At 42.8% G+C, this 13661-nt stretch overlaps 1 protein-coding gene across 1 annotated transcript in view; it reads left to right on the top strand.

The window, feature by feature from the left end:
• vta1 (vesicle (multivesicular body) trafficking 1) overlaps positions 1–13661 on the top strand; it is a 96637-nt gene that overhangs the window by 73632 nt on the left and 9344 nt on the right. Inside the window, exons 6-7 of the mRNA XM_030046695.1 lie at positions 1540–1800; positions 6426–6503. Coding sequence (XP_029902555.1) covers positions 1540–1800; positions 6426–6503 — 339 coding nt within the window. The remainder of the gene's footprint in view (positions 1–1539; positions 1801–6425; positions 6504–13661) is intronic.

Below are 13661 nucleotides of genomic sequence, written 5' to 3'. Positions count from 1 at the left end.
TTATTTTCCAACGCTCTGCAAATGAAAGAGGTTTTGTTGAAGAATAATTATTTGGTGTGAAATTGAAACTAATCAAGGAGAGAGGCCGTTTAGTTTCCCTCGTTATCCGATCCACAGGATGTAACGATTCCTTGCCGAGGCCCGTTTTGGCGCTAATGCCTCCGTAGAAGCCGAGTCTGAGCAGCTGGATGAAAACATCAAGAACGATAATCAATCACCAAGAACGATGGTCACGATAAAGCAAATATGAATTGTGCGGCTTGACCAAGCGACGTGCATGGCAGTAGAAGAGGACAGTACACTCCTGATCAAAATCTTAAGATCAGTTGAAATTTTTTTAGGTCTACCACTTGACTTTTTTGTTCCATAACCCTCAGGATCTTTTAGGAAGTTTAAAATGACTGTCTTACTGCGTCCAACCTCAGCAGCAATGGCACGCTGTGAGGGCCTTGTTGTTGGGCCTTGCTTAAGGCTGAATTATGCTTCCGCGTAGGAAGAGCGTACGGAGGTTGTGCGAAGCTTACGGGGGTTGTGCGACCGCCGCAGAGCCTTGCCGCACGTCTCCCAAAAATTGTAACTATGCGGACCCTCCGCAGCCCCACAAGAGCTGTGATTGGTCCGCCGAAGTACATCATTTCCGGCATTTCGTTGCAACCAGCATCACAACATCCTGTTGTTGTGCCGGCAGGCAGCGTCATTTTTAAAACAATTGTTGTGTCTCGACTTGTCGGTTGTGTTTGAAAACTTTGGATCTCGCGGAAGAATGCCTGGCCGAGGAGGTGCGCAAGTACCCGCACCTATACGACTCGTCCTCTCGCCATTACAAAGACGTACAGAAGAGCAGCGACCATACGTCACAGGGTCTACGTTGGTGGGAGGACAATTGCTCAGTGTGTTTCGCAGAGGTATGTTGGACACACACGCGCTGCGTAGGAAATGCGTGCTTCGCACAACCCCCGTACGCGGAAGCATAATCTGGCCTTTATGCAGCTCAACAATCCGACCGCGTTCAAAGACAGAAATCTTTTGTGCCTTTGCCATCAGGAGGTCATGACAGTGTGGATACCTGACAGAAAATGACACTGAATCCACATTTTTGCGAAGATTTGGGCTTTTAAAGGCAGTGGTCTTAAACTTTTGATCAGCTGATGAACGGCCTGTTTCAGTTTAATGGTTGTTTGCAATTAATTGCTTACTCAAATTTTTTTTTTTTTTTTGTCTCACTATCATTTCTTCTTTTTGCATTTTGAAGCTCTACTTAGAACCTTCTTAAGATCCAACAGTGCAAAATGTAAATTCTTGCAATTTCTCAACTGGTCTTAAGATTTTGATCAGGAGGGTATTGTCATTGTGTGGGTGTCGCCACAATAAAAGCCCTTTCTACCTGAAGAAGTGTCGCCGGAACGCAGGAACCCTTAAAGGAACCAGGAACTCTCACCCCTGTTTCCACCGGAGGAATGAAAGTATGGAAGAAAGAACGAAGAAAAAACATTTGACATTCTCTCTCTCTCTCTCTCTCTCTCTCTCTCTCTCTCTCAGATGAGGAGTTCGGAGATGAAGGTCCCTCCTCCCGCGGCGGTTCCTTCAGGGATGCTGGTCCCTCCCAGTTCCCCCAGAACCAGGGCCAGAATCTGGATCCCGGTCTGGGTCCGGCACAGGGGATTGGCTTCACCGCGGGGCCGGGCCCAGGGGCAGCGGGGCCGCCCATGGGTCCCCCGCCCTCTGGCTTCAACAACATCCACATCCCGCCGGGGGCCCACGCGCCCGCCAACACTCCGGCTGAGCTGCCCCCACCCGCAGGTACACGGCACACACACACACACACACACACACACACACACACACTGACTTTTTCTACATTTTCTTGGTGTCTTAGCCTGAAGTCAAGGTAGATTTCAGCAGTATTTCGTTATTCTACACCCAGTTACCCTTAATGCAAATGTGGATTTTTTTTTTTTTTTTTAATTTATTTTTTTTATTGTTAATAATTTATCAGAAATGGAGTGCTGAAATGTTTGGAGTCACCTTGCAGTAACACACAGGTTTTCATTATTTCATTTTAAGAGGATACTGTTCTTCATGATATGTTGCAAATACATGTGGTTTAGTTAAAAGTTTAATTAAACCGAATGAGTTAGTGACATCCCCAACGTGTAGACCGGCACAAACTGCTGCGGTGACTTCAGTCTGTGAGACGTTGAAGGACATCCAACGGTGACGTTGGTGGAAGTCTGCGGAAACCTTTTTAAATACATAAAAGTCCTTTGAATGTCCTTGAGCGCTCTCTACAGTGACTGGAGTCCATTTGTCACCATTTGGTTGGACTGGACACTGTTCAGATTAACTGCGTTGGACCATAATATTCCACTAATAATCAGAATAAAAATGTCTCATGTAATCACTTCAATGGGAAGGCGCTGGCCCAATCAGAGGGAATTTTCAATCAGAGGTTGAAAGGGCTTCTTTAACCTTTGATAATCTGTTCAATAGGACAATATCAGCACTTAATAACCATGGAAACACTTAATCTGATGGCTTCTCTGGTTGGAATAAATAAATTCTTCTTGCACGTTTTCTCCACGTGGTGGGGAACATCAGAAGGCGGCAGCAAAACACAAACTGCTCTGAGTCTGATAACAACTTTCTTCTGTTGCACAGATTAAATCTGTAAAGGATTATTGAAAGGCTGGAAACCACGAGCCGATCAAACAAGACAAAACGAAGCCGGAATCTACCGAACCATCGAGCGAATCAAAAAGCTGCTGGAAAAGTCTGTTAAAAGAATAAAAGTCCAAACCAGCCATCCAGGTTTCCTTTTTAGAGACGACCTGATGGGGGCGCCACCACGGGCCAGCATGACCCAGCCTGGATTATATTTATATTTCCGGCAGATTAGACGCTTCCCAGCACTTTGCACTGGTCAAAAAAAGTTGTATCCTGATTAAAAGCTTCAGATGAGTTTATTTAGCCTCCATGCTGGAATCTCTAATCAGAAAGATATCAGCGTATTAATATTATATTTAATTAGCTGCGGCCCAGCTAATTAAACACAATGCGAATGAAACACATCACAACATGATGAAACGCTCAGGGTGGTTGGTGGCCGGACGCCCGTCAGTGTTGCCAATATGCCAATACACTGGAATAATGAATTATGGAGGCTCATGTCTTTGATTTATGACGGTGCAACATGACCGAGCGGCTCCTCTCACTTTAATTAACCCGTCTTCGTGCTCATTTCCCCCGATGACACCGACTACATGACGGCCTTCGAATTCAACAGATTTCCTCAAAGTTGGGCACTGCATAGCGTTGCCGCAGCACACACACACACACACACACACACACCGTGACACTGAAGAAGTGTGTGTGTTATTATGTGTGTGTGAGCAGCAAAGACCTCGCGAGAATAGAAAGATGAGGAAAACCTGAACGCACTTTGTCTTCCAGGGTTTAATTTAGAAGTTTGGGACAAATAGAAACAGTGGGAGGTCCTCATAAGGATATTAAGAGGTGAGGTATAAGTGTGTGTGTGTGTGTGTGTGTGTGTGTGTGTGTGTGTGTGTGTGTGAGCGCGCACAGGAAGACAGTTTTAATTTTTGTCCCGTAGCAACTCTTTGTGTAAAGACAAAGGCTTATGTAATCCATTATGATCACACACTAATGACTTTGTGTGTGTGTTTGTGTGTGTGTGTATTGGTGTGTGTGTGTGTGTGGGTGTGTGTTCATGAATACAAGCATGGGTGAGAGAAACTTTTGTTTGTGTTTCTCATGTCGAGGGAACAGTCACTCAGACAATGCGTCTGGTTGGTGTCTACACTTTACACACACACACACACACACATGCATGCACACATACACATGGGCATCCGCGCATACACACACACACACACACAAATCCTGCCATGTACGCTGACTATAGATTATGCAAGCTTGTGAGCACAGGGCTGGCAAGGGAAATTAGCTGAACTCTCCTCCCAGCAAAGCCCCCACGGGGGTACACACACACACACACACACACTCACACACACACAGACACACACACACTCACATGGTTAGACACTCAACATCGTCTGGCGGGCATGTAATCGCACACCCCTGCCGTCCCAGTCATTAAAACTGCAGGTTGATGTTGGTGCTCATCCAATCAGAGAGCGTGTTGTTTATCCAATCACAGCGAGCGTTGTATACAGTGTGTGTTTTTGATAAGATGACAGCTACCCGTTATCTGGTGGCAGAGTTGGCTCGAGTGTGTGGGAAAGACACGCAAAGAGAAACAGTGTGTGTGTGTGTGTGTGTGTGTGTGTGTGTGTAATGGAAAAGCTGATTTTAAAGCAAAGCACACGACATTACACACTCACAGCGCCTCAAACACACTGACAGACGAACGCAGGGAAATCTGATTCATTTTTCAGGTGTAAACGTTTCATGTTCACCGACTCTTTTCATGATTTAAATAATCCAACAATATTCAGATTTACTTGTTATTAGGGACGCACAATAATATTGGCACGTCTTCAGTATCTGCCAATATCAGCTTTAAAATGCCGATATAATGAAATCAAATCTGTTGTCGAGATTTTCTCAGGGAGCGTCATCCCAGCCTGTTTCAGCAGGATGAATCGTACAGGTTTTTTTTTTTTTTTTTTTTTTTTTTTGCAAGAAAATGTTACATAAAAATAAATATGACATGTTTTGCATTAGGGATGGTACGATACCATTTTTTCCTTGCCGATCCGATTCCGATACTAAATTCTGCCTAAAAGCCGATACCGATCCGATACCGATCCAATATGAGCGTGCTTCTGCTGTAGCCTACAGTACCAACCTTGCATGATATGATTGCTGTCATCAGGTTAGACCCTTTGTAAAACATGAAAAAACATACAGAGAATGAATGCCACAGAACTGTTCTTTTATTATCCAACTTAGTTTGACAGTCTAGACACTCTTAAACCGTTTGGCCAAATGGCTGACATTTTGCAACTTACCGTATTGACCCGCATAAAAGACGACCCTGATTTTAAGACGACCCCTCTTTTTCAAGACTCTTTTTTGGAAAAATACTTTTTATATGGACAAAATCTTGTTTGAATAGAAAAGCCACTGGTCGGCATCAGGCGGTGCGCCCTGCGTGCATCCGCATCACGCGGTGGTAATATCGGTGCATTAACAGGTGTACTCGCCGATTCCGATATGACCAAATAAGGCTATATCGGGCACTTCCCGATACCAGTATCGGTATCGGTACCATCCCTATTTTGCATAGTCTAAGCCGAAGTGTTTTTCTTATTTCGCCCAGTAAACGTGTACATTTTGAAAAGCGTTGTATTTTATGTCTGCATTCACCAGTGGGCCGTCATGCTAAGATTAGATGGGGAAAAAAAAGTGTATATATCAGTTTCGGCATTGGATGTTGACCAAAAGTGTTGAAAAAATCCAATATCGTGCATCCCTCGTCTTCCCAGAAGATTTGAAAAATGCGTTGTGATGCCAGTTTCTGCCTCAGAAGCAGAAACATTGCCTGTTTATCTCAGCGTCTTCAGATTCAACATGGATGTGTATTTGCTGATGTTTGGAACGTGTCTGAAGTTGCAGATAATCATGGAGGAGGATTAATTTTCTTTTTTCTGAATTTTCTTTTTGAACCTGCTTGTGTGTTGTTAGGTGCATGCTGTTTATTTATGCTGTTTAACACTGGCTCACATGTCCGGAAATGTTACTTAAATCATATCTGAAGCGGCTTGTGACTTCTGACTTGTAAAGATCAGATTACATGTTTTTCGTTCCGTTTTATTTTCTTTTTTTGGTTTTGGATATGCCCAAAACTCTCATTTTAACAGTCATAGCAGAAGTGGAAGTTTAACTTTGTTGAGTGGAAAAAAAAAAAAAAAGTAGTGTATTCATGCAGGGTTAGCAGGAGGTGAGCAGAGTCTCTCTAACCCTTCGTGAATATTTCAGACGTCCGTCGGGTGTTTGTGACCAGCAGCACTGACCAGTAACATCTGCATAAAAACTTTATAAAACACAAACCAAACCTGAGGCCAAAGGCTGAAAATGCACCAGCACTTTCAGCGTTTTAATGTCAGTTATTAATGATGCAAACATAAAATTACAATAAACACTTTTCCACGATTATTCTGTCTTTCCGTATTTTCTTTTCTTTTCTTTTATTTGTTCTCATTGATTGTTGAGCGTTTAGTGAACTCTTTCTGAGGTCAGTGCTCTATTAATAAAGTTTCCTCTACTTCTTCTTCTTCCACTTCTTCTTCTTGGTGTGTCCTCATGTGACGCGTCGTCCACACTGTCTCTCGACTCGCTCATATTTTTATTCATGTGCTAACACTGTCAGCGTTCCATTTTTTATTTGCTCTTAATGAAGGATCATTAATTCATTTGTGTTTTTTTTTTTTTTTTTTAATCAGGGGAACCAGTTAAACCAGTGCCTACGCCCAGATCAGTGCACACCATCGACCCTTCACTGCTCAACGCCACCCAGGAGGGTAAGCGTGCACACACACACACACACACACACAGAGAAAGAGAGAGGAGTCACTTCCTCTCTTTTTCTTCCTCTTCATCTTTAAGTCTTTCCTCCCAAAAGCTCTCTCCCTCTCTCCCTCTCTGCCTCACTTGCTCTCTCTCTCTCTCTCTCTCTCTCTCTCTCTCTCTCTCTCTCTCTCTCTCTCTCCTGCTTGCTCACTCGCTCTGTCCCACTTCTTCTTCAGGGAAAATGTTCATCTAACCACAGAAAACAGAAAATGCCAGTAAATTACCGCTGTGCGTTTGTGTGTGTGGCTGTTGACAAGAAAATGACCGTGTTCTTAGAAAGCTCTGTTCGGATGACACACACACACACACACACACACACACACACACACACAGAGAGAGAGAGAGAGAGAATGAGAGAATGAGAGGATATGAGTGTATTCTCTCTCTTTTTTGTGTGTATTTGTTCCTGAATCTTTCTGTGTGTGTGTGTGTGTGTGTGTGTGTGTGTGTGTGTGTGTGTGTGTGTGTGTGTGTGATCATGGTTTGCCATCATCATGGAGTCCAGCAGCAGATGCCGTCTCCGTCTCTACGCCCCCTTCCACTTTGCCAAAATTACTGCTGGCATCAAGGAGACGAACGTGAAATAAACCACTGATTCACATTTCTGAAAATCATTTTTAAAGTAATGATGAAGGAAAATGAGGAGGAAGAGGAGGAGGAGGAGGAGGAGAGCAGGATGGAGGGAAGAAATGAAGAGGGAGAGACAGACTAACAGCTCACACAGGAGCCTCCACCCTCACAAGTCATGTCGCCTCATCATCACTCAGCAGTCTGTAGGCAGGCTTTTATTTTGAAAGGTTTTGCTACACCCTCTGAGCAAAATTTTACATTTTTTTATTCTTTTTTTTTTTATTCTTTTTTTTTTTGGGTGGGGTAGCTTTGTGGTAATTTAAAAAGATGTTTGGGGTAATTTTTTTTCAAACTTTTTTTTTCTGCTAATTTTTCAGGCATTTTTTACTCATGTTCTGATCATTGTTATACTAATTTTGAAATGAATTTCTTGCAATTTTTTTCCATTATTTTTTGCAAATTTTCAGGTCATTTCTTGCTACTTTGCTCATTGCCTTTTTTACCGTGTTTTTTTTCTTCTTTTTTTTTCTTTATTTTAAGAAATCGAGTCAATTTGCTTCCTTTGGTTTCCAAAGCAGTTTCACTTGTTTGAATCTTTTTGGAAACAAATATAAATATATCGAGACAAGACAAGGCAGAAAAAGGCAGATCAGCCACTAGGATGAAGAAAATGACACTCAATTCAAGGAACTTCTGCAAACAAGTTGATTAGTGTCAGATTTTTTTTTTTTTTTTTTACCTTGTCTGAAGAAAAATAACATTCGGACACTGATGATGAGACTGCATGCCTTGTTGAGATGGAGTGTTTTTACAGTGCAGTGATGCGGTAATGCCCTCAGGTAGCTCCTCCTGTCTCTTCCTCTCCTCCTCATCCTCACCTCTCCTCTCTCCTCTGTAGTGAGGAAACCTGAAGCCAGTATCCAGCGTTTACACAGACAAAGTGGCTTTTTATGGCAGCAGAAAGTCGACTTGCAGCCTGTTGAGACTTCAGACAGATTCCAAATGAGACGTTTACTGTCCTGGAAGAATGTAGGATGTGTATGTCTGTCTGTGTGTGGCCGCACTTTAAAACCAACAGTAGAAGTTGTTCCTGTCACCAACAGCATTTCAACGCTGTCTCATATAATTTGGTGGAGTGACCTCGGTTATGGTTATGCGTAGAGCTTCCCTTGCCGCAGAAACCTTCATGAGATGAGAGTCCAGGTTGTCGCCGTCGAAGGGAAAAGTATTTCTCTCGATCTGTGTGTCGTCTGCATGTCACTGCTCCGTCAAGAAGAAACATCCTGATTAACAAACTTCATCAGCTGGACTGGAGGGCTGCAAATAATTGTGGATTAATATGTGGATTATAGACTAAGCGGTTAAAAAAGTGTCAAAATGAATGCCAGATGCAACGTTATCAGAGCCCAACATGAAGACGGATTCCTTAGTCTGACCAGCAGTCAAACAGAAATAAAGTTTATAATGACATGAACAGAGAAAAGTAAGACAGTCTAATTTAATGATTTTACTGAAGCTGGAATCAGACACTGCATTTTAGCTTGATTTGACTCAAACGATTAATTGATATTTGAAATTATAATCAATTTCCTATCATTCATTTAACGGAGTAATCACTATACAAGAGATGTGTTTATCCAATCACAGCGATAACAGCTACGTGTTATCTGGTGGCAGAGTTGGCTTGAGTGTGTGGGAAAGACACGCAAAGAGAAACTGTGTGTGTGTGTGTGTGTGTGTGTTTGTGTGTAATGGAAAAGATGCTTTTAAAGCAAAGCACACGACATAACACACTCACAGCGCCTCAAATGCACTGACAGACTAACGCAGGAAAACCATTTTTTTTTTTTGTTTGTTTGTTTGTTTGTTTATTCCAGGTTTAAACTTTTAATGTTCACTGACTCTTAACATGATTTATAGAATCCAACAATATTCAGATTTACCTGTTTTTAGGAACACGATAATATTGGCACATCTTCAGTGTTGACTAATATTAGCCTCAAAATGAAACATCGGTAACAGCCCGAAATGAAAGTTTCTGCCGGTATGACATGCCGATATTCGCAGTAGGACTATGTGACATGTTTTGCATCACCTAAACTGAAGTGGTTTTCTTATTTTGCCCAGTAAATGTTTACATTTTGAAAAGCATTGTAATCACTATCAGCCAAAGAAAAACATTCTGTATTTCCTCATGTGGGATATTTTTGGGTCAGTCGCTGTCACATGACCCCGACAGTTTTTTGTACGTGATAAAACTTGAAACAAGGGCAAATACCAAGCAGTCAGTTGAACAACAATCAAAAGCAACAACAAATATCAATTAAGATATATAAAAGATGGAGATGAAACAATTTAAGATAGAAACAGAAAAATGTGTATAAACAAAGGAAGACATGAAAAATATAAAGCAAAGGAAGACACAAAAACTAAACTGTGTTAAAGAACAGAATAAAAGAATAAAACAAAGGAAGCGTGACAGTTAAAAGCGATGGTGAATATTAAAGTTTTCAGTTGTTGTGTATAAAATAGTAAAAATAAAGTATGTTCAGAAACACCACCAGCGGACTGTCAAAGTAAGACGTCAGCGATTTCCTCCTACTTTTTCCACCTCGCGGCCCGTCTCTGCTCACACCGCCACCGTGTAATCGTCTCACAGCGGGGGAACGCGTCTTTACCTCTCTCTCCAGTCACAGAGCGCACATTTCCATCTCGGCAGGGAAATTTCGGGGAATCCGGGCCGGGCGTTTAGGGTGGTTGGTAAGCGGAGCCACGTCCGGGCCGTCCCGAGCCTCAGCTTTGAAGTCCACTTTGAAGTCGCGATGATGTTTTGAGGTCACCTGCCGGCTCGGCCCCCATGATGTTTCCAGAAAGGACAAAGTGAAGAGAGCGAAGGAGACAGAAAGAGGGAGAGAGGGCGGATAACGGAGTGAAGGAGATTACAGAGCAGAATGGGAGTTTGCTCTTGTCTGGAAAGGAGAGCAAGACAAGCTGAAAGTAAGGACTGGACATCACAAGAGTCCTTTTACTCTCCTTGTTTCCCATTTACATTGTAGTTTTTGGGGTTTTTTTGTACCACTGTGTCATGAGAGAGTGTGAGAGCCAAATTCAGCCGGGGGAAGCAGAAGTAATACACGTCAAGCTTCCTCATGGTGTGAGAAACGTCACTTTGGACAAATCAGCTCTGATCCTCACTGAGCAGCGCTGGATGTTATTCGTAAAGTGAAGTAAAAGACAGATTAGCTCCAGTTGTAATCCCACAGTGCTGTTGGTGTGCATTCTGAGTCCACGCAGAAACAGCAACAATGAAAACAAGCAATAATGAAAATTACACCTCATCAGTAACACAGAACCACTATTTTAAGTAGGCAGTCCAAACCCCGAGGTAACTTTGACCTATGTATTATGAGAAATTACCAATAAGCCTCCGTGTATTGGACTCTCATTCCTGTTCATGGTGGCGTCGTAATGAATGACAGACGGGGTGGAGCGTCTGAGGAAACACGGCGTGTCAGTCGGGTTGGAAGACTGAGACTCCAGTCAACTTGGAGGTGAAATCTGCATACAGGACTTCTGCCGATATAAACAGTGTAAGAGTGTTATTCATTTACATTGGCTGCGGGCATTTAGTGATGCATATGGAAGGAAATTCAAGGCACTTTATCTAAGGCGTAAAATTCATTTGTAAAGATATAAAGACCAAAGAGAATAAAAAGTATAAGCGCATGAAAGCGTAAATGGCATTCAGTCTAATAAAAGGCAGTGGAAGACATTAACAAATGGATTTTGGCTCTCGGACATTTTGTGATTTTATAGATTAATGGGTCACCAGTAACAGCAGAAGCCACGTCATTAATGAGCTGTATCTGGAATTTAATAATAAAAAAAAAAAAAAATGCATTTATATCTATGCATCATCATGAAGAAAGCTTTATTTTGTTGATCATGTCATCCCTGTTTCACATTTTGGAAGCCCAGGAGGTGCAACAGGATGAGAAAAAATGTCAAATTGTCTAGTTCTTATTATGTCTTTATCATAATATGATCAATAGATGATGATAGGCTGATTGGGTGTGGGGTTTTTTAGTTTTCAGAGACGGGCCGTCAAGGTGAGCTCATGTTGTGTAAGCAGCATGCCGGGCTGTGTGCTTCAACACCAGCCAGCGAAACCAGGCAGCCGAACATTACCGCGCCGCTCACGGAGGAGAGCGAGGCAGCCGATCAGCTCGCGGGCCGGCCTCTTGACAATAATGATGATGATGGTGATGGTGATGATGATGGTGTCGGTTACCGCGGTGCCCACCAGCATTCACTCCCCGTCTCCTGATTGGCCTCAACACCAGCGGTCTGCCTGCCGCCTAACCTATCATTACGACCGCAACACCGCTACCTCACCGCTGTCTAGACTGTCATTAGGTACCAGTGGCGAGCCGCAGAGAGAGAGAGAGAGAGAGAGAGAGAGGGCGAGAGACACTGAGGAGCACAGGAAGGGGGGGACGCCGGTGGAGTTGTGCTGTGGCCGGCTGAAGACGACTGTGGCTGTACTTTGCAGCTCCAAAGAGCTCCTTTCTTTGGGTTTAAGAAATAAATAAATAAATAGTCGTAATACTAACAAAAAAGCGATTGTGTGTGTTTTAGCTGGATGCTGCTGGATTGGAGCTGCACGTGGAAACGGCTTTTTGTGCTGCGTTAGACTTTCACCGCTCAGAAAATGCCTCTACTGAAGGCAGCGGTGAAAAACAGCACACAGCAAAACCCTTAACTTGATAAATGAAGGTGAAATGAATAATTCAAACTCTCCTACTTAATTCATACGTAACCACAAAAGCATCAGAGGGGAAAAAAAAAAGGAATGCAGTTTGCTCTTTTGGACCCTGTGCGCTTTTCTCCTCTCAGGATAAGTTTTGGACCGAATGTGTGTTGAATGGCACGTTTGTCCAATCACTGCTAAAACCAATTAGAGAGATGTTAACGTGCAGTAAAGAACACTGCTCTGATTGCAAAAAGTGAAATGAGATATTTGACTCATGGGAACTGACTAGGAGAAGAAAATATTAAAAAAAAAAAAAAATCTGCCTGGTCAGACTGAGCTGCATGTTCAAAGCTGTAAATTGAATCACATTCAGAACACAACCTGCAAATGTGGTTAAAATTTGATGTGGAAAGATCAGACTGCATGTGTGGTTGTATTTACTTAGTTAGTTCTGCTGTGCAGAACTAACTAAGTAAAAAAAAAAAAAATCTGTAACTCACATCAGTGCAGTGTTTCATGTTTCCCCTGCATATATTCTGCTGTGGCGGGCCACCATGGGGAGAAGATGTTTAAAAATACATAAAAATATATATATTGTCATGAGGAAAGCAAGAGCACAGGGACATAGAGCCGCCTGTAGTATTTATATAGTACATCTACTGTTGTTAGTACTTTGCTGCTGCTGAAAATACACTCCCCGACCTCCTGCCACCTCTGCAAGAAATAAATCCAACAAGTTGCCCAACTAACTTCATCAGCTTACAGTTGCATTAATGCCGTTTTGTCATTAAAATCAACAGCATCAAATCTCTCGGTTGTCTTGCTTGTAAACCGGATCAGCGAACCGGGGCCAGTTGCTTTACATTTTACTCTTCAGCGAGGACCAGCTCTTGCTGGACTTGCCGTCTAACACACGTTATTTATTTGAAAATAACTGAAGTTTTCCAGTGTGTAAGCCAGGTGGGTGGTTACCCTGGAAATTAGGGCTGGAAGCAGCGTTGATTGATGAGAAATCAGTTTTGTGTTTTTTTTCCTCCTCCAAGCCAGGCGGCATGCAAGTTTGGCCGGGCGGGCCGCCCAGACTGTTTAGTGGAAGGGGAAACATTGAGGATGCAGTTCCCTATACGATACAGTTATTATTGTTATTACCGCCTGTTCAAATGAAAATGCACTCCTCTGCAAGTCTTCCTCCTCGTCATGCGCTCTTTTACCTCTTTTTCTTCCTGTTTTGTTTATGATCCGTGTCTTTATGTTCCCTCTCTTCCTCTTTGTTGTTCTTCTGAGTATTCACTCAGCATATTTGTGAGTCTTCCCCCTGCTCCTTAGTGCAGAAGAAAATCAACACGGCGATTATGGTCTTATTGTGCAATATCATTTTTCCCCCTCCCCTGCTCTTCCCCGAGACATTTCTAGAGCAGTGAGCCATGTTTTGCTGCTTAGTCAAGAGAGACATCATCTCTTGGTCTGTGGCTCAGGTATGCATTTCTCATAAAACCGGGGATCAGGAACACAGGGGGTCCTTCTCCGCATCCCACCGGGATATCATCAAAACAGAAGAATAGTTTGATCAAGTTCTTATTTGAGTAGCTGCTTGATCTCAGGACTGAACTTTTCTGCCGCAGGATAGAAAAATGAAAAAGTGAGCCACAGAACTGAAGGCTGCAAGTCTGTCAGAAGGTGAAAATCTCACAACATTTCAGTTTACGATTAATTGACATATTTGGGCATAAACTGAGAACATACATGGTCCTCTTCATCAGATGATCACAAGACGTTTCACGTGAAG

This window comes from Myripristis murdjan, chromosome 24 (genome assembly GCF_902150065.1).
Source record: "Myripristis murdjan chromosome 24, fMyrMur1.1, whole genome shotgun sequence".
Taxonomy (NCBI): domain Eukaryota; kingdom Metazoa; phylum Chordata; class Actinopteri; order Holocentriformes; family Holocentridae; genus Myripristis; species Myripristis murdjan.
The sequence above is the reverse complement of the archived record's forward strand: the minus strand, read 5'-3'. Positions and strand labels throughout refer to the sequence as shown.